The sequence below is a fragment of the Streptopelia decaocto genome (genome assembly GCF_964273445.1).
Source record: "Streptopelia decaocto genome assembly, chromosome: 8".
NCBI lineage: Eukaryota > Metazoa > Chordata > Aves > Columbiformes > Columbidae > Streptopelia > Streptopelia decaocto.
This window is the reverse complement of record NC_138662.1, coordinates 20384276-20405658: the sequence shown is the minus strand read 5'-3', so window position 1 is coordinate 20405658 and position 21383 is coordinate 20384276. Positions and strand designations below refer to the sequence as shown.

Here is a 21383-nt window from a genome sequence, read left to right as displayed (position 1 = left end):
AATTTTAAGCAGAGAGAACCAAGGGGTATAGTTGTTTCATATACAAGATGTACGTGTGTTTGTACTTTAGAACAAGGAGAAATCAGAGATCTCTTGCCCCCTGAATCTCTTTGGTGAACCGATGCTCCCATCTCCAAACCGAGGAGCCGTTCCCGGGCCGGATGAGCCCTGTGCCCGCGCAGGGACGGGCGGTCGCGCTCGGACACGGGAGGTTTGAGCGAGACGCTCCGTGCGCAGCCCGGCCCGGGCAGCCGCGGCCAGAGAGGCTGGTCCCCTCTGCGAACAAAGGATGCCTGTTGCTGGGCGTGTTGTACAGCAGAACCGTGGCGGCTTGTGCAGCTTTTAGCTCCCTGACCTTTATTTAAATGAAATGCGGAGTAATTTGTATCTAAGTGGAGTTGTTCTGTCTCATTAGCGTGATTAAATAGACGGCAGAGCGTTACCAAGTTCATTGTCAAAAAGACTGTTGCTTAGTAATTTAAACTGCAATAATCTCATTATTCTGTCTTTTTGCCTTAACGATGGCGGCTCTGTCCTTAGGGGCGCATTGGTGGGCTTGCACGCAAACCCCAGCTGCGGAGATGGAGAAGTCAGTCGGGGTAAAGCGGAGCAGGGGGAGCCTCTGGGACTTTGCTGTGTATGTCTGAACGAGACTCTTGGTGGTGTAGAAACATAAATGCCAAACTAACGCACGAGCTCCTGTGAGCCTCCTCTAATTGCAGGGCTCAGCAGATGCTCTTCACCTCCCTCGTCACCGGGGTGAGGGGTGATGGCACTAAAAGCCACCTGGCAGCCAGGCCCTGGTTATGTAGGAGACGATTACCTTGCCAATAGAATAGGCCCAGGCAGCATCTCTCAGCAAAGCATATTTTATTAACCATTCTGCAAGACCGGGTGTTCTACCTAATGGTAGGCACATGGAATAGGGCAAAAAGCCCCCACTTATATACCCCCAAAATCCCAGCCACAAATTCCCCTCCATGTTCCCCGTGGGTTGGTACTGCAGGTTTACAGACCACCCAACCCTGCCTCAGTTTACCTGTCTTGCTCATCTAATCCTTAACAACCCCCTCCTCTTATTGATTTATTTAAAATATGGATGCCTGGCTCTTTGGCTACCCTTTCCTCTATCTTAACTTTTTAAATAATCAGTTTGCGTTCCAGGATTCGTTCAAAGAGACTTTGTTTTACGTTAAGGATTCGTGGTCTGACGTGTCTCAGTCCTTCCCGCCCCGGCTGGGGTCAGGCACCAGGTACCAAGTGTTGTAAAAACAACATTTCAGTTGTGTCCGAACTAGCAGCACACCTTGCACACCAACAAACTGCCTTCCGGTGGGCAAAGTGAATGAGAGCCCCACTGCGGCTGCTGTGGCCTGCGAGACAAGGAGGCACAAACAGCTCCAAAGATCGTTAAGGAAGAGGAAACCGAACCCATCCTGCGCGGGGCGGAGGGGCCGGGGCGGGGGGCACCGGGGCGCTCGGCTGGGACAGCTCTGGCGGAGACGTTCGCCTCACAAAGGTGGAGGCCACGTCCCGTGATTCTCCTCACAGAGGGGGAAGCCAGGCCTCGTTCTCCCCACCGCCCTGCCCCCCGGGCCGGCCCTCGCCGCCTCCCCGCGGTTCCCGCGGCAGGAGCGGGCGGCCAGGCGGGATGCACAGCCGGGTCCCGGGCCTGCGGCACCTCCGCCCGCCGCGGCTCCCCTAGCAACAGCGGCGCTGGCGGCCGCCCAATCAGCGCGCGGTGATGCGGGCCCAGCCAATAGGAAGGCGGAGCAGGCGGGGCGCGCTGGGGCGGAGGAGGGCCGGCCCCGCGCCGCGCCGCCATCTTGATTCCTGAGGAACAAAAGAGGCGAAGCCGCGGCTGGTGCCGGCCTGACATCAGGTAACGGGTCCGTCCCGCCGCTCCCCGGGCCTGCTGGCCGCCCCGCGCGGCCTCTCAGCGAACCCATTTCCGGTCCTTCCCCCTCCTTCGGCTCTGAGCGGGTGGCCGGGGCTGCCGTTGGCGTGTGAGTTGCGGCGGAGCCCTCCCTGTGCAGGCCCCGGCCCCGCCCGCCGCGGGAGGCCGGTGCCCGGAGCGGCGGGGGGGCGGCTGCCCGGCGTCCCGCTGGGGATGCTCGGCAGAGCTGCGGGCGGGAGGAGGGGCCGTGGCGGGCTCAGCGGGCGGGGGAGGGCGCTGTCCTGGTTCCCCGCAGCGGGGAGGCAGCAGGGCCCGGTATCACCGGGATGCGGGTTTGCCCGGGGGTGGGTAGGGCGGCAGCGCTCACGGAGCATCCGCGTTCGCATCGCGCTCCTGCCGGGTCTCGCCCGCCCCCGCGGGCTCTGTGGGGCGGCGGGGGAGTCACCGGGCCCGGAGGCCTCGGGCAGCTCAGCCCGGAGGCCGCAGTGCTGCGGTTTTGCGTGTCTGCGTGACCCCGGAGCTGGTTGTTCCCTGTTACTCAGCAGTTCTTCTGAATCATAAGCCGTCGGTTTTCCGTCTTGCCCGGGTGATGGATGTGCTGCAGGTTTGGCGGCTGCTGCACACACGTTTCATTACAGAACGGCAGCGGAGTGCTTGGGAGGTGTTGCGTCACTGGATGAGCTGCTCGCAAATACCCTTTTTCTGTGTAAAACGGAAATACTGGGTGATGTCTTGTTACGAGCTGTTTTGAGCATCACAGATTTATAATACCTTGTTAACGTGGCTTGCGGCCCTCAGACTATTAAACAAAAACACTTACCGTTGAGGCTTTGGAATACTGCTTAAGAAAATAAACGTTATCGTTGTTGATAGAATAACAGCCTGTTGGTAGTTACGCCCTGATATGCCCTTGGCCTTAATTCCACTGTGAAAAGTACTCGTGTTTAACACCGATACCTTTCCTGATATATGCTGGAATTTAATTGCCCTCTCCTTCTGGCCTGTCTTTTGTTTTTTTTGACACAGTGCCTTATGTGTGCCACATATTCAGGTGTTTTAGAAATGCATCCAGTGCCTGCATGCTTTTTAGACTCATGAACACGTACGGGGGCAGTTCTGTATCAAATATTGTAATTAGAAATTTTGCTTTAATATTTAGCTCTGTAACAAAGTTAATGTGAGTTAGGTTTAACTTTTCAGCCAGCTGGTGTGTTATTGGTCATTACCCAACATGTAACAGTGAAGTGTGAGCACAGCAGTTCAGATTTGACACTTGGGGATAAGGGGTTCTAGAGGGATCAATTAAATAGTTATCCTTTAAAATCTTTAATTCTCTACTGTCTGAGCACTTTTAGTGAATTGAATTAGATAAGGTCTGGGGGAGTTCTGGAGTAAATGGTATTAAATGTCACTTGTTTTTCATGATTCTCATCTGGCGGTGTTTGGAAATGGGGAGACAGCTGAGGTGTTTCTCCGGGAGCTGGGGAGCAGTTCCAGATCCAGAAAAGGCAGAACAAGTGTCTCCTTGATAATGCTTCTGATGCTGTCCTGCCCAGGGACCTGCGCTTCGGTGAGAGGGGCCGGGGCCAAAGGCAGGATTGTGAAGTGAAGCATGATTTGATGTGCTTTATAACGCCAAAGCAAGGTGGAGCTTCTTCCTTTTTGATCTAGTCTGTTGGTTTCCTTAATATTTCTACACCAATGTTTGAACACAGAACTTGTGTAATGGGTAGGAACATATTCCAAAAGTTCGGATAAGGCATCAAAAGATTGGAAGGGCAGAAATTGGGTTGCGACTAAAAATTTTGACTCAAATGCAGTCTACTGCAGCCAGAAGTGTGGGGGTAAGAGCTAAACTGTGGCGTTTGAAGATTAGACTGATATTTTATATCCGTAATGATTCTTGTGTGTCTAGCGAGCATGGGCTAGAACCGTTATCTGGAAGCTATCAGGTTTTTACACTGGTGTGTGGAAAAACTTGCTGCCTCTCATTCAGTTCATCCGCTTATCAGTTGTTGAATTTGATGCTTGGCTCATCCCTGTTGGCAAGAAGCTGCGGTTGGTCTCCAGGCAACGCAGGTCCGGCTGAGCATCTCTGTGTCTTGCTTGAAGAGATGAAAATTTTCCATTGCGGGGAGAGGATTTTTCCTCTCTCGCTAATTCTTTTATCTGGCTTTCTGTCTTGTGCAAGGTTATTGTATCTTTGAAACAATATAGGGATGGCTTTCAAATATTAAGAGGTTACATTTTAGAGTTATAAGGTATAATTGCAGATGTGTGTTTCTGTAGCTTTTGTTAGAAATATCTCATTAGAATGTTATTTTGGACCTTTCATAATAACTGTTTTGTTTCAAAATAATTCTTTCTTTCCCCTTTTTTTTGCAAAAAGCTGTCTGACACAATATCATGCACTGTAAGTAGCTAGAAATTTCTCCTGCAAAGTCTGGAATACTGCAGACATAATGGAAGGAAAATTGTTTATTCAAATGAAGGTCTAACATTGGTTGTGTTTAATTGGGTGTTTAGGAGCTTGAAATCATCAATGAAAGCCTTTGCAGCTGCTTGAATTGTGTAGTGCTAAGTCTCTGAAGCCCTGACTGTGTCTCAGGAAGATGGGCTGTGTTAGAATGAGGTAATCATGATCTTTCTAATAGGTACAGAAAGTACTCTTGCTCTGCTGTTATCAGATATTCAATCTGCAGCCTTTGATGACTCTGGGTCTGGTGTATATGGAAGATTGTCTGTTGGAGATGGTTGGAAACAGTGCCCAGTTTTTCACAGAAAATCACACTTAGAAGGAGCAAGAGTCTGGGGGGTTTATGCTGAAATCTGTATTGGAATAAGCACAGCAAAAATATTGGTTTTATTTTCTTGAAGACAGAGGGCTCTGAGCATATCCGAATAGCTGTGCAGTGCTGTAATGCAGAAACTTTATCAGGAATTGTGAGTGCTGCCTAATTTTATGCTTATTGAAGATTACAATTGCTTTTTTCTTTTTTCACATCTATTTCCAGAAGAACGTTTCGGATATATAGGAAGAATGTGAGGGCAGTTGATTTTTTTTTTTTTTTTCCAGTGACATGAATTAGATTAATGTAGCTCCTTGTTAGAAAGGTGAGGAGTGAAACCGCTGACATGATGAGCATCATGGTGATGTGTCTGAGGTGTTAGCTCTTTTAGAAGATTGATTCAATTTAACTGAAGATACGAGGATGATGGATGATGTGCTCATACTGAAATAACTAGCGTTACAACTGGGAATCTGCTCAAGCTAATTCGGGAAAAAAATTGGATCTGGCTTAATATAACCAGTCAGTTTTCTGAAGAGACATCTGTGAATACTAAAGTTGAGGGGATAGTTCTAGATGGGGAAGGAACAAGATGTTTTTGGAGAATCATTTCAGAATTCATGGAAACGAGTGGTCCCTCAGGAGTGAGGAGAAGTGAAGGAAATACTGATGGAGCTCAGTTGTGTGCTGAGAGGAGCACTGTCTTCCTTGTCTGTTGGAACAAAACATTTCTCATGTTTAAATGTAAATACTGGATGGTGATTTCTTGTTTTAAAGTACAAACAGTGATTTAACATCACTATGCACAGTTTGCTTCCAAAAAATAAAATGATCTTTCATAAGCCTGACTTTTTTTTTCTTCCCTGACAGTATGCTGGTTTTTAGAAATACAGAATTGGAACATGAGCACAGTGTGGATGGCAGTGCTATTTTGCAGGTTTTTGAAGAGAAAATGGGTTTTTGACAGTCACCCTGTCTCAGTCTTCGCTTTTGGTTAGTGATGGTTTCTCTTTGAAGACACTTGTGCAAACCACACTTCCTTGTGCTGTGGGGTCGCTGGCTGCTATAAAAATTGCCTATAAGGCAACAGATGTGTTTAAAGGAGTAAGAGCTACTGTAGTTGTGTCCCTTTACCTGGGCTAATGAAACCGGCTCTTTTATATCATTAAACATATTTCAGTCTGCAGGGGGGATGAGAGCAATACAGCCAAGCTCCTGCAAAAGCTTCCTTTTATGGGTTACTGAAATTGAAAGGATTTTTTTCAAGTGTTTTGCACTGCTGTTTGAATATGTAAACTGTATGAGATTAAAACAGATTAATTATTTGACACTGATTATTATGGTGAGCCTGTAATTGGCCGCAGATGGTGTACTATGAGATCACTGAAAGATGAAACATGAAATACGTAAACATTTTAAAAAAAAAAAAAAGGCATTTTTGAAGTACCGTGCAGGTGTGCTTGTACAAAAGGTCCTTGTCCGTTCTACTAGGGAGAAACCGTGTTTAAAATGAGTTACATTTACTGGGGAAACGTCCATGACTTCCCTTCTCGATTTTGTTGTGTCACATTAGAGTCTTGTAAGGCTCTTCTCCTGTCTTCACTTGCTTATGTGCAATCTGCTGCAGTTTAGCAAGAAGCACAGTGAAATTATTCTCTTGTATTTTGGGGGTTTGAACTTCTATAATTGCTCAGTCATCCTAAAAGGAACTATATGTTCAAGGTCTTAGGACCCAGTTATTTTCGTAACTTTTGAGGGAAAGAGCATGTAGAGGTCACTGAATCATATAAACTCTTTCCTTTAAGATGCAAGTCTGGGTTGTGTTACCTGATTTGAGATGTGCTTTCAGTAGTTTGAAATGTTTTGAAACATAAATACTATTTTCAAAATATATCTTAAATGCATATAATGAACTTGAGCTGTTCTGGAGCAAAAACTCCCTCTCTCGTGATCGTCAGGAATCTTGGAACCTACACTTGAAGAACATAGTTAAAAATGTGTATGGGCTATCTGACTATCTGAGCTACTTTTTGACCTTTTTCTACAAAAAGGGACCAAACGTCTTCATGTGAAGTAGGTTGATAGTATAGATGAGTATACACATACGTGGGATGCATGAAATACGGGACTGCGTTTTGGGCACTATTCTTCCTGTAACAGTTTCTTTATAGATGATCTTTGCTTTGTGCTCCTCTGGAAATTTTTGCTGAAGGAGTTAGACCGGATTGCAGGATTTGGACATCTAAGCTTAAATTTAACAATCTTGTCCTGTGGGCTGCTTGTGCTTCTTGTTTAAAAAAGTATTAGGGATTGGGATTTCTGAAGGGAATACAGGTGGAGAAAATCTTTGTGCAGTTCAGTGAATGTGACCTTTGAACAGGACTGGGCAGGTGTCCTCTTGAGCAAATCTCGTATGTGGTAAATTGCTCACAACACAAGGGTGTCACAAAGATACCGTGTTCTTTTATTGAATGGCTAGAAATACAGTTCCCAGTTTGCTAAATTCATGGTAATGACCAAGGCATAGCCTTGGATTTATTTTAATCTAATTGCTGGAATTTCTGGCGGGTTTTGGTATCTTGAATAACACTTTCGTGTATGTAATCCACAGAATTTAGCTCTTGCTGTCATATTTTCAGAAGATTAGAGGCTGAATGCTATTTTGGTTTCTCCACGACAAAGGCCAGTATTGTCTTTTTATAGCAACTAGTGGTTTTAGCTGCTGGTGACAGAATAGTCTTTTAAGATGGATCCATTTCTAAATAGGAAGTTTAAGTAGCTTAGTTTTGGTGGTTCAGGTTTCTTAGTTTCCATGGCATTTTCACTTGGAAAAGAGGCTCGTTCTTAAATTACACAATCCCTAGAAAAACTGCATGGGTCAGAATTGCATGCTCTTTTCTGGCTGAATATGCTTAGTAACCTGTAACTTAGCTTTATTTTGGTTCTAGGGAGACAAAATAGCTTTACTTAAGAAGTAAAACTCTGGCATTTCTCCAGAGCTTTGTATATGTAGTTGTTAAGCTTACAAATTACAGATGGCGTAGGGAAAGCTGAAAGCTGTTGCTTTTTGGGATGTTGAAATTTGAATTGTACTGAGCACATAACCTCCTCGCTGAGGTTTAAGAAGTTCCTGCTGAGGGTTTCTATGCAGCTTCAGTTGAGAAAATCTAGAAGCTCTTGCAGACCACCTTGGTGCCCGCTTTGCTTTTCCCGACAAAACGTCTGGGGAAGTGGGTTTCTCCTAGTAAAGTAGAGCTGGTTTGGAAGAGATAGAGATAATGATTGTGCATGAAGAACAATAATAGAACATTATGCAACTTTTTTTTTTGTAGTTTGTTCCCTTAATATGTTATGCTTAGATATATCAATGTTCTGTAACTCTTAATATCATCTGTTAAAGTTGTATTCAAAAATCTTTCAGATATTTGCTACAAGAGGTGGCTCTGCAGCTGTGGGCGTAAGTTTACAGGTATAAGTGCATGTCTTAACCTGTGTAGCAGTGTTTATTTCTCATAGTAACTCTTGCTGTGTTTGGGTTATATTTAAAGCAAGACAAAACTAGAGGTCTGTGTTTAGAAAGTCAAAGGAGATAGCGGGAAAATGTTGCTACTTCCAAAAAAAAAAAAAGTTTTATGCTGAAAAAGTACACTTTTTTACATTCATCAGCATCTCTGTGCATTGTCTTTCATTTCTGTATTATAGACAAAATTTCTACTGGATAGACCTGATTCCCTCTTTACAAAAAGTGGCATGTTAAGCTGTTAAATGCTTACAAAATTGTTGGAACAATTTTAAAAAAAAAAATCTAAACACTATTTCAGCTGTGTTTGGCTTGTCGTGTGCCAGTGATAGATGAGCTGTGGCACAGAGCATGGAACTTTCTTAAATTGTTGTTGGGTCACATAAGGACTTGTAAAATTCCTGTAAATATTCCAGCTTGACAAGCATATTGTAGGTTCTTAAAATGTGTTTATTCTGCTTCAGTCGTGAAGGGTCATTCCCTTTGAGCATTGTAATGACTTACAAACTCAGACCCGAGGCACCTTTTCAGTTCTGCGCTCAAAACAGGTGCTGGGCTCTCACAAACTTACTGTGTACTTCCCACATTGGTGTTTGCATCTTCCTATGTCATTTCTTAGCTGATATTAATAATAAATTTCTTCCTGAGTATTCTTCTGCTTGAAGCAGCTTTTTCTTTGGCTTCTCTAATGGGTCACTAATACTTTTTTTTCCCCTCCTCCTGTTTGGGCTCAGCTTTGTCTGGTTCAGCGGGGTTACAGCGTCCCTTCCCCTTTCCACAACCCCAGGACCTGAGGAAAGGATGGCAGAAAGCTTTGCCTTGCTATTTCTGTCTCTGTAAAGCTGATTTATGGTTATTTGGAGCTGCAGGTACTGACTACTCAAAGTAAAAAGTCTGCACTTGAGGGAACCCAGTTTTAACAGATGGGTTAGGAGGGCAGATCTGCATCAGTAATTCTGCTGTTATGAAGTTTTGGGAAGAAGTGTTACTTTTGAGGTTGTTATGGAGGAAGGAGCTGCTGCTTAATTGAGAGCTGCAGTCTCCAGAGGATGTGTTCATTAATGCCATTATGTATGGGACTAAGCTGAGAATCTGTAATACCTTCCAAAGAATGCTGTCAACTGAGATTAATATTAAAAGTCTGAAAACATCAGTTCATTGTGATATTTTTTTAAAAGGTCTTTGTCACATGCGAATGAGAATAAGAGGTGTGTACATGTCACTTCTGTTTCACAGGTTTAGGTTTTAAACACCTTTTGCTGCTTACTGTAAGAATGACACTGCTCAGGCTGTTGCTGTGTCTAGACAAGTTTTTATTTGCTTCCTCCCAGTTATGTCAGATTTTTCTTTTAAAATGATTGCTATGTGAAGGAACAGTACATCTGCTTTTTTTGGCTGATGTGTCCTTTGAACAAAAGATCTTGGCCAAAGGCACTTAAAAGCACGTAGGAGGAAAAGGGCAGGGTACGCTGAGCCTGCATTTGGTATCTGGGAAAACTGCCTAAAAACAGCTGTTCTGTGCTCATTTTTGACCAAAGAGCACTGAAAACAAGCTGGGTATAGAATGGGAAGAAAGGCAGCGAAGAACTGCATTGTGCTTGTGCTGCTCAGCATCAATGCCACGTGAAGCTGCTGGTCTTGGGTCAGAGTTTTTATTTCTAAGGAAGTGCAAACAATTTGACAGACTTGTGTGATTGTTTATGGAAGTAAGGTATTTTTATAAAGGAAAAAGTGCAGAGCATTTCTGACGGGCGTTACAATTGTGCTCCAGGTCCTGAGTGGCAAGATTCCCAATAGTAAGTAGAGCCAAAATGACAAACAAATCCTGATTGATTGTGGCACTAATGTTAAAGTGTGCTGCAGAAATAAACTTTTAAGATCTTACTCAAAATTTTTTTGCGAGTGAGAAGAACTTCATTGGCTGAAAGCAAACCGAATTTATTAGATACAGTGCTTCTTGTCTTGAAAAGCTAAACTATATTAATTGTTCAAAGTGCAAACTAAAACCTGAATTCATTAAAATCTAAATTACTGATTGTACAAGCTTGCTGCTGCTTTCTGGAGCACTGTTGCTTTGTTCAAATCATATACGTTATGGGTTGATAAGAAATCAGTACGTGCTTTGCACAAATAAGGAGTTTAGTTAAAGGCTTTATAGCAAGGAGCTACTTGCTCCCACTGTTCAACAGTCCTCATGCACACTGTTTTATACTGCATAGCTGTATTAAAACAGCTTTTTCAGCAGGGGCACATAGTACAGAAGATAACCCTGCCTTGATATTTCATAACTGATATTTTTATTATATCAGAGCTATAAAAAACTTGCTTTGTTATCCCTTGGGTGGGAAGTTAAACTGCGTGATGTGCTGCCAGATGTTACTTTTTCAGGAAGTGGTGAAGTCGCTGGTGTAGTCCTGTCCCGCTCTGTGCTTGCCAGTTCCATTGCCGAGTGAACGTGGTGCACCACGTGCAAGCCTTGTCCAGAATACTTGGGAATATATGAAAGCAAACAAGCTGAGCTGCTACTAATGAGCTCCCTGAAGATGCTTTTTGCTAGACAGCAATTTCTCTAGCGTAAACATCTACAAGGCTTAACTCCTGATGCAACCCTGATGCAGTAGGACTTGGACTAACTATGTGTTTGAGGTTGAGGGATGTTGCAAGGTCCTTTCTCAGTTTCAATCACTGCAGCTGCTGATCAGTGTCCCTACATTGGGGTAATTAGGAAGGCGGCCACAGAATGGTAATGCTGTCTTGGAAAGAGTGGCTCTTGTGATGCTGAGGTACCGTGATGCTGTTAAAAGTGGCTGTGCCAGTGTCAAGCTCTGTCACCACAGGATCTCGTGCAAACGTAACTGTGCTTCCCAGGGAAAGCCAGCAGACTTTTGGCTTTCCCTGGGAAATTCCAGGAAGACTGGAGGTGTTGTTGGCTCTAGGAAATCCTAATGGAAACTCTTGGGACTTTAAAACCGCCTGGCCATGCATGGAGTGGGTGGCAGGGAGCAGATCGGTGACTCCAGAGCACTCACACTGCCACCTTCTGACGGTGGCACCTGCGGAGCTGGGCTGGCCAGTGACAGAGGTCAGGCCTGGGGACACACACGGATGTTCACATGTGATGGTGCTCAGCCTGGCTGTAGTTAAATAGGTTTTTGAACATGGCTTGTGGCCAGAATGGAACTGAGAGGCTTTTGTCTGTCTCCAAGTTGACAAGTTGTTGAGGTAGATGAGAAACTTCAGTCCCTGCAGTATGAGAAATACCAGGAAAGTAGTACAAACAGAAATGGGAAGTTGGCTGATTTTGTTCTCATCTTAAAGTATAAATACATTATCAGAAGATAGTATTGGTTTTAGGAAATACGATTCCAGATTAAATTTTACATAATCTTGCAGAGAGGGCTTGGGTTTTGTTCTCTCTATTAAATAATTCATTTAAAAAAAAAAAGCTGGTACTTTTTTTTTTTTTTTTTTTTAAAGAAAACAAAGCTAACTGGTGTGTACTGAGTAAAACTCTATTGATCTGTTATCCTTAGGTGCAGTAAACATTCCAGGAGCTGGAGTTCAGCTGATCGATCTGTTGTTTCTTTGAGCAGCCTCGTTTAATTCCCTCGCTGCCCTCTCGTACAGCCCATGCCGTGGGCGTCCCTAGTCCGGTTAGTGCTGCTGCGTTAAGCCCGCAGGTCTCTGCGTTTCCAGTTAATGTAAAGCTGTTAGATATCTAAGGAGGACAAATAAAAATAGCCCTGTGACCTAGAACACTTTGTAGTCTCTTTGAATTAAGTGCATTATTGTTCGTGTAATGATCTTCAGACAAAATAAGCACGAGGTTGTTTGTAGCTTCAAAAAGTTAATGATTAAAGCTCAGGTCTAAAATTAGAGCAACTCGACTTAAAAATTTACTGGAATGTCCAGACCAGGACAGTCATGGTTTTGGGTTTTTTACCTTTGCTCCTTTAATTGTGCATTGAAGTGCAAGTTGGATGAAACTAGAGGCTGCCCAGAACAGAGCAGTGTGTAGTCACAGGGTACAGTAGCACACCCTTTGGGTGCAGGTGGCACAAAATACTCTTGCCTTCTACTACATTTATGCAAAATTAAGGTTTTGGGAAATAGCTTATTAGTATTGTTTTTCATGTGGAAAGTTAGCATCTATTAAATATTTTAACTATCTGAGATGTTGTCGTGAGTAAAGTAGTGAAATAACTGCCCAGCCTGGACTTGAGCAGGTTTTCGTGACTGCTGTCGTTGTCTGGAGGGGAGAAATCGTAACTCGGTTTAATCGGGAATTTCTCTGGGGTGTGCTGGGTTAGAACCGTGTAGTGTGGGGGAGGGAGGGGTCGCTGGGAATGCTCATCCGTCTGGCTCCAGGACGGTACGCTGGAGGGCGTTAGGTGTTACTTGAAGTAGAACTCGGTCAAGACTTACCGTCAGTGGGTTTTAATTTAAAAAAGGAAAACAAAAAAGGCACCAGGATTTTATCCCAGCTCACCCTCTGCCCAGCGCCGCCGCGGCGCATGCGCGACCACGCAGGGCGGGGCGACTCTCCCGCGGGGGTGTTGGCCCCGCCCCACTCCGCTCACGCCCCGCCCCGCGGTAACTCCCATTGGCTGCGATGCGTCGAAGGGCGGGGCCGCGGCGGTGCTGTCCGGCTGCCCCCCGAGCGCGCCCGCAGTCCCGCGGCGGCAGCGGTGGCAGCTCCGCTTCTCTCGGCTCCGAGGAGCCTTCGCCGCCGGCTTTGCCAGCGGCACCGCGTCCCAGCGGCTCTCTGCTTACTGACGGCCAGACGCTCTCTTGTGTTTGTTTTAACAGACTTTTGAATCGGAATAAACACCTTCAGGTCTCGGAGGCTTCTGGCTCTGAACTGCCTTCACTACTGTCGCCGCCTTCTGTCTAATGTGCTACAAGGATGAGCCCAGCATTTGGAGCTATGGAAGTGGACCACTATTCCAAGGGAGTCCTGCTCGAGCCTTTTGTCCACCAGGTCGGAGGACACTCCTGTGTCCTCCGGTTTAATGACAAGACCATCTGTAAACCCCTTATTCAGAGAGAACACCAGTTCTATGAGACTCTCCCAACAGAAATGCGTAAATTCACTCCGCAATATGAGGGTAAGTTACCAAACCTTAGAATGACGTTGGGCTTTTTCTTTCTGTAAATGCAAGTGTGCTGTGCTCTCTGTTATCTCTGAAATCTCTTCTGTGTGGAAGAGATTTTAGGGTTTTCTTTTCATGTATTTTGATGTTGTCTGAGGCAGGCTGTGGAGATGCAGGGTGGAAATGCCTGCCATGGTGTTTGGGCTGACTAACAGCATTAGAGTAGAGCTGCTCTGCTGGTGATAGCCCATATATCCCCCTTAGGCACAGGTAAGTAGCTAACAGCTTGTGAATGTTTTCAATCATTCTCTGCTGCTTTCATTGTGGATTTCTTTTTTTTTTTTTTTCTCCATTTGTTTAATGTTTGTTTACGGAGATTGGGTAAAATTGGTTGACAGTGTTTTGTGTAAGCTTAGTTTGTGGTCTCTTGTTTTTGAATTTCTCCTCTGACTCTCATTTTGATCACAATGAATACGTGTCAGTAAGGTGTCTTGTTGAACATTTGCGGTGTTGTTTCTGCCATTAAGGAAATGAAAATTCATGGCATTTAGGCAGGCAAGGATCAAGTAGCCTTGATGAGGCTGAGTCAGATGTTATGTAGGAGTGGAAATTCCAGTTCTTCTAAGCATTGTGCTAGTTAACAGAAACACTTTTCTTTCTTGTTGCTATTCCATCAACTGCTGCCTGGTGATTAATAAATAATATGTCTGAAGCACTATTTTGAATGGAGTTGCTTTTTAAAGCACATTGATTTTAACAACCATAAGGGCGTTGCATACTGTTGGTGAAACTGGTGGAAGACTTCAGAGGAGATGTTTCAAAGTTAATATTCCCTGCTTGTTTACAGAGACTTTTTGACATGTCTGACTACAAGTTCTGTTGGACTGGAAGAAAACTGTGACCTTTGAATGATACTTCTCAAAATGTAATAGAACAATTGTATTAGTGTATATGGCTTTTTGGGCAATGTGGGGAGGGGTTTAGGGGTAAGGGGCCTCACTTGGTCCATCTCTGTTATTTTTTCCAGGATAAAGCCAAAGGCCATTGGCTGTCTGGCTGTCCCCTTTTTTCCTGTTGTCCTTTGTGGCAGCAGGACTGTCACTCGGAGCTTCTGCGCTCCCTGTCCCGCTACTGTAGGTCTCGGAGCCGCCTGCCCAGCTCAGAAGTGCCCGTCTCTCGCCGAGACCTCTCCCCTCTGGCCTAGTGATGAGCTGCAAGAACTGTGCAGACTGATAAGAGAATAAAGAGAGAGGACTGAAAAATAAAATAGAGAACAATTCAGACAAGTGTTATGGCTTCATTAACCACTGAAACTTGCTAATGTAGCGCTGAGTGCATCTCGGAGCGCTCCACTAAGACAAAATGTTGTGCAGTGCTCCAGAGACTTGAGGGATGAGAAAAAAAAATTACTTTCAAAGTTCACCATGTTTCTGTACCACAAACAGATTTGTTTTGTACTGCGTTTTTGTTATTTATTTCACAAGACTGCTGCATAACCCGTATCAATAAAATATATTCCAAAAAGGAGAAGAAAATGTGTAATTAAACGTGGTGATTCTAAGTGGAAGCTTTTGGACTAGTTTCTGTTGTAATGTGAAATTTCCTTGTTTTGCTCTACTTGCACATCTTCCCTTTTCCCTGAGGATCTATTGACCAAATCTTGTTTGGATAAGTGCTTTTTGCTTTGCTGTCACGCAAGACTTGAAGCTTTTGCTATGGGTGGGGTTTTTTTTGTGCAGGTCACTTTTCACTGCAAGATGTTAACGAATGTTCTACATCTCGCTTAGGGCCAGACCAGTCAGGTTTTTTAAATTAATAAAAACTTTTATTAATTGAAATTGTCTCCTGTTATTATTTGATTCTTACTTGACCGCATCAGAGAGAGAAGAGAACCTTTTGCTTCGTTGTTTTGTCAATATGATAAATTGTCTTTTGTGAGGTGTTATTTTTGTCTAGGTCCTTTGATATTTGTTAGGTTGGCAGATGGGGTTTGGCGTGTGGCGAGATAGAAACTAAGGACCAGGGTAAGAGAAAAAAAGTTGCTATATTCTTAGTGTAAAATCGTGTGTTCTAAAAGGGCTTCTTTGTCACTTCAGCAATTCATGACTCTCCGTGTCCTTTCTCTCCTCAGGTGTGGTGTCAGTGAGCTTTGAAGAGGATGAAGATGGAAACTTATGTCTAATAGCTTATCCATTAAATGGGGACCACAATAATTTAGAAAACTTAGATAATTCTGACTGTGAACCCAAAAGTAAGCTGTTACGATGGACTAACAAAAAGACAATGTTGTTAGAAAACGAGAAGATATCTAAGGAGTGGGTCCGACAGCACAGGAAAGAGGAAAAAATGAAAAGGTAAGTTTGTTGGGGGAACTGAAATGTGGAGTGTTGAAGCATAATGTCTTTTGCTGTCAAATTACAATCTGGCCTCTGGAATTCCAGAGAATTTTCCAGAACTCTTTTACTTTCATTTTCTTTTCTTCTCTTGTTTCTTTTTCCTGACCCCTTCAGTACAGACAGGTTCAGTGGTGAAACAAGTATGTTCTCAGCCTGGTACCACATTGAGTCTTTTCAGTATGTTTTTGCTGTAGTCAATTGAAAAAGGTTTCCCAGTGTTATTTTTGAAGCCTCTGCAAATAATAATAATAATAATAATAATAATAATAATAATAATAATAATAATAATAATAATAATAATACAATAGTTGTATAGAAATGAAAAAAAAGGTGTTACTCTATATGGGGTACTTGTGTAGCCATCCTGCTTTATCCCTCTTAGTGATGTTTTCCCCCTCGTTCATTTATGTTAATTGTGCCCACTGTAAACTACTGGGATGCGTTGTGCCAAAAACAGTGACCTTAACAAAGGGTAGAGCTCACAGCCTATTGCTGCTGCTTCTATTACTTCTGTGGAAGTAATTCACACTGGTAAAGAATATATGTGGAGAGCTACTATGTGTTTTGTAACGTATTTGGCTATAAGCTAATTTATATGGAAGTAGTTTTATTAAGATTGAAATATTATTGATGGGCAACTTGTCCAGTTATACAGACAGCAAAATCAAGCTTATGCTGGCTGTTAATGAAGGTGCACAAATGTAAAGTTAAATCCACTGACAACCTCTTTAAAGTGATTATTTTTCTGCTTGGCCTCTCATTTGCTGCTTTGTTCTGTTTTCTAGTCACAAATTGGAGGAAGAATTTGAGTGGCTGAAGAAATCTGAAGTCTTGTATTATACTGTAGAGAAAAAAGGAAATGTCAGTTCACAGTTTAAACACCACAATCCTTGGAGCATGAAATGTCACCAGCAGCAGTTACAGCGAATGAAGGAAAATGCAAAACACCGCAATCAATATAGTATCCTTTCCTCGGAACAAGGGAATGAGTCGGGCTTTGCTTTTCATTCCTTGAAGGTGCCAGATAAAAGTACAGCACAACTTTAATCCAGAGAGGCTCTGAAGTCGTGATTTATTTGGTGACTTTGAAGGGATTGCCCTTGCTTCCCAAAGCATGGGCTTTTCCAGCATGTAATAGAGCAGCTGGGCAAGGAAATTCAGGTAGCTTAATCCAAAAAAAGAGATCTTGCTGTATGCAGGCTTGGATGCAACCGATAAATCCTGCGAAAATATCACTATCTGTATAATTGGGTTAACAAACTCCTCACGTGTGAGGGAGTTTCAATGAATGGGTCACTAGAACATCTCTGACTAATAAACTGCTGAAAACGATGGAGAGCATTTCATGGCTGCTATCCTCACCAGCTCACTGTAGCTGATTATTAAATGACCCAAGTAAAGTGCGTGATACCTCTGGAACTGTTTTACTGCAAATATTCTGAAGTGGGTTTTTAACCTCTCAGTTTCAGAGGTGGTGTGAAGCTTCACAGTTTTTGACTGGTAACGGAAGCGCACAAAATCTTAATTTCCCCTCGCAAAAACCCTCTTGCTAGGCAGGAAATACCTCATAATTCCATGTCTGTGCCTCAGGTGCCAAATTATATTTCTCCAAGTCCCTGGTTACTATTTTTTTCCCACTTAATATGGAAATTCACCTGTCTTCTCTAGAGACCAGTGAAACTGAAACTAGATACCCACTCTGCTTTATGCCAAGTTTATGTAACTGTCATTTTTCACTGTTATATACTGGGTGTGTTTTGGGTCTGCTTGAGGTTAAGACTGTGACACACTAAATTTTTTGGTGAGGGTTTTAAAGCCTGTATTCCTCATGGTGTGAATTGTTCCTTAACTAATCAGAATTCATTTTGTTGGAAAACCTAACATCTCGATACGAAGTACCGTGCGTGCTGGACCTGAAGATGGGGACCCGCCAGCACGGGGACGACGCGTCGGAAGAGAAGAAGGCGAATCAGATCCGCAAGTGCCAGCAGAGCACGTCGGCCGTCATCGGCGTGCGGGTCTGCGGCATGCAGGTGAGCGGAAAACACTTCTGTGGAGCGCAATAGACCCGTCTCCGTGATTTTTTTTGAGTTATGCAGTCAGGCCACATGTTGCTGTCTTTGGGACGCTGTGCTTTGTTTCTTTCAGCGAGAGGAACGAGGGTTTTGGGTGTTGTTTATCAGTTGAAGGTGGCGGCGCTTGCAGGAGCAGCCTCTGCCACGTGCTTCGCTTCTCTGAGCGCATAAACAATCTCCTGCACGATAGCAGGTCAAGATTGCATAGCAGGTCAAGATTGCGTAGTAAAATTACTGATTGGATTAGTGTTTTGGGATGGTGTAGGAAACCGCTGGCAGGAGGATCTGCCAGTACCTGCATTTTGCATAAGGCATGTGCAGATCTGCCAGAACGTTGAGAAGCGATCGGTTCTGTCTTGTAGACTTGGAAAAGCCGCAGATCTTCCGCTGCTTCAAGCAGGCGTGTTGCACACAAGAAGTGGCTTGGTAAATGTGATAAGACTCGTGGTCAAATAAGGAGATAGAGTCGCCTGGACTTTCACCTGAGTTTTTTATTTACTTGTTTCTGTATTCCCAGAGTGACAAATGGGAAACAACTTGTTTGTATTCGAAGCTTTTCTGGAGCCTCTCTCTTCCTGTCTGGTGGATTCCAGGAACGCCAGCGGTGTTTGCTGGGAGTTGTCCCACTGTTGGCACGTGTGGCGTTCAGTTCCCTGTTTAGCTTCAGAGAAAAGCACGAGGCAGAAATGGAGGCGATCCTGTGTGCTGGGGTCTGAGCGGGGCCTGCACTGCAAAACAGGGACTCTGGAGGCACCCGCTGTCCTGACTTGACCCAGGTGTTGAGGCATCACCAAGCTCTGTGGTTATGGACTGTCCTATAGGAAGGAATCTTCCCGCAGGAGCACCCGTTGTCGTTAAACACACGGGATTTTGGGGCACCCTGTGGTTTCAGTCAGTGTTTGGTGTCACTTAGAGCTCAGCGCTCCGTGCATCGGCTGCTGTGCCAGGGAGCAGCGGCTGGTCAGGAGCTGAGTGAGCGGCTGCGGTGCAAGTTGTAGCTTGGCTGTGCGGATCTTGGCTGCAGCTTTCCCGGTTTCACTTAAACTCCTCATTCTTAAATTCCTGGTGGTAAAGCCCAAATCTAAACGGAAGGAATTTTCCGTTTCCTCCGTGCTTCTGAGTTCCACAGACACTGCTGGATCTGTTGTCGCAGTTTCTGTAACAATGCAAGAAAAATTTTAAGAGAGTAGTATCTCATCTTGTAGAAGCTTTCTGTAGCATGTTGGTGGGATTTTTTCTTTCCTGCCACCCCCCTTCAAGGCTCTGTGTCACTATTAGCAGCAATTTCAATTATTCCTTTTCTTCTGTGTTTGTGTGTGCAGGTCTACCAGGCAGGCACCGGCCAGCTGATGTTCATGAACAAATACCATGGAAGGAAACTCTCAGTCCAAGGATTTAAAGAAGCACTTTACCAGTTCTTTCATAACGGCAAATACCTGCGCAGGGAACTCTTTGAATCTGTTATCAAGAAACTGACTGAACTCAAGTCTGTCCTAGAGAAGCAGGAGTCTTACCGCTTCTACTCGAGCTCCTTGCTGATCATTTATGATGGAAAGGAAAGGCAGGAGGTTGCTGTCGACTCGGACCCGGAGGACTTGGAGGATCTTTCGGAGGAATCTTCGGACGAGTCTGCAGGAGCATATGCCTACAAACCAACCGCTAGTACTGTCGACGTCCGCATGATAGACTTTGCCCACACAACCTGCAAGTACTACGGAGAGGATAGCGTGGTGCATGAGGGCCAAGACACGGGTTATGTTTTTGGACTTCAGAATTTAATAGATATTATTAAAGAAATAAGAGACGAAAGTAGCGAATAAACAGTGGGGATGCACAGCAGTAGAAAGCACTATTGTGACTCTTTGTATTCCAGAATTATTGGCCACTTTCTGGTGGTAGGAATCTCTACAGGCTCTGCAGGGATGGTCCCGTCAGAGCCAGACTTGTTCAGAGGGCATTTACTTCCATTGGTGCTGGACCTAGCACTGGCAAAACTTGGTATCCTTATTTATTTTAACTTTCTTAAACATTCCATATTTGATTACTCAGATACCTCTGTTATCCCTGTGTGTATACGTTCCAATAAAATTCTTTTTGTTCATTGTAAGTGATGCTTCTGTTGTTGCTGGTGACCGAGGAAGAGGTGAAGCTCCACGTTCTCTCTGGTGTGATGCAGAAGCAGCGTGTGAACAGCAACCTCCAGTTGCACTGGGGAGGTTTAGGTGGGATACTGAGAACAATTTCTTCCCCAAAGGGCTGTGGGGCATTGAACAGGCTGCCCAGGGCAGTGCTGGAGTCACCATCCCTGGAGGGCTGGACAGACGGACATGAGGTTCTCAGGACATGGGGCAGTGCCAGGGGTGGGTTATGATCTTGAGGATCTTTCCCAACTGAATTGTTTCTATGGGAGCTCCAGAGGTCCCTTCCAACCAGAATGATGTGACTTAGATAAGTGAGAACTTCTATCTCCAAAAGCCTGTTTCCTGTTTCAGGATCTTGTAAACTCGATCTCATGCTGTGGAACCCATTTCTAGAGAGGCTGTTGACTTTTTTTAATCTAAGACAAGCGAAAAATGTGTAAAACTCCGCCAGAATCAGCTGCAGTGGCAGCGACGAGGGGGGAGCTGCAGAGCTTGAACCACTTCGGATCTTCCTTGGGACAAAGAGATGGGAATGAAGTGTTTGAAAGTGAGAGCAACTAAGTAATGGAGCAACTCCAAACCACTGTATTTATTTAACCATTTTTAGATAGATTATTTCTACCCGGTGAAGCTTGGAAGTCATCGGGATTGTGCAGAAGCAAACTGAGTGTGGAAGTGCCACGGTAAGTTGCTGCTTGTTGGGGTTGTCCAGGGTAAAGCAGCAGGTTTAGGTAGCAATGGAGATTTTTGGGGAGGTGGGTGATGCCGGGATCATCTCCCCAGCCCGTCTGGCTCCCCGTGGGACCAGTGGGGTGTGGTGGGGAGGCTGCAGATGTGCCGCAGGGTCACCCTCTGCCACCCCTGCAGCTTCAGTTTCCTATTCCCCGGCTGTTGCTCTCGAGTTCTCCCGATCAAAGTCTCTCTGCGGGCTGCCCCGTGTTCTCCTGGACTTGTTGAAGAGGCTTTTTACCTTTGCTCTTAGAACATTAGTCTGCGGTTGCCTTTGTGTTTGTTTCACAGCATTCAGGCACAAACCAATGTCGGTATTAAACCGGCATTTTTACATCTTGTGGCCACCTCACTACTTTGTATCAACGTGGTGAGGATTTATTTCCCGTGGGGTGGGTTTGTCCATCCTTAACTTGCCATTTTTTGCTGTTTCATGAGTTTCCGGTGCTGGGTGCAGCTGGGGACCCTGAGCTGCTCCGGGCACCAGGGGTGGGATGGGGCTGGTGATTTTTGGCACGAGGAGGCAAAATGCTTTGGGCAGTGACCGGAGAGGTTCTGATAGGATGAGAGGAAACGACCTCAAGTTGTGCTGGGGAGATTTAGATCGGATATTCAGAAAAACATTTTCCTGGAAAGGGCTGTGGGGCATTGGAACAGGCTGCCCAGGGCAGTGCTGGAGTCACCATCCCTGGAGGGCTGGACAGACGGACATGAGGTTCTCAGGACATGGGGCAGCGCCAGGG

At 44.8% G+C, this 21383-nt stretch overlaps 1 protein-coding gene across 2 annotated transcripts; it reads left to right on the top strand.

Moving 5' to 3' along the window:
• The first annotated feature begins 1726 nt into the window (after positions 1–1726).
• On the top strand, positions 1727–19877 carry IP6K2 (inositol hexakisphosphate kinase 2). Of its 2 annotated transcripts, XM_082060388.1 has the most exons (6): positions 1727–1882; positions 13016–13314; positions 15431–15653; positions 16481–16656; positions 17553–17728; positions 19093–19877. In XM_082060388.1, exons 2-6 carry the CDS (start codon positions 13113–13115, stop codon positions 19588–19590), a joined length of 1275 nt encoding a protein of 424 aa, XP_081916514.1. In that variant the 5' UTR covers positions 1727–1882; positions 13016–13112; the 3' UTR covers positions 19591–19877. The 2 variants fall into 2 exon arrangements, with proteins under 2 accessions (XP_081916514.1, XP_081916515.1); XM_082060389.1 differs by lacking the exon at positions 1727–1882 and having other exon boundaries at positions 12870–13314.
• The last annotated feature ends 1506 nt before the right edge of the window (positions 19878–21383 follow it).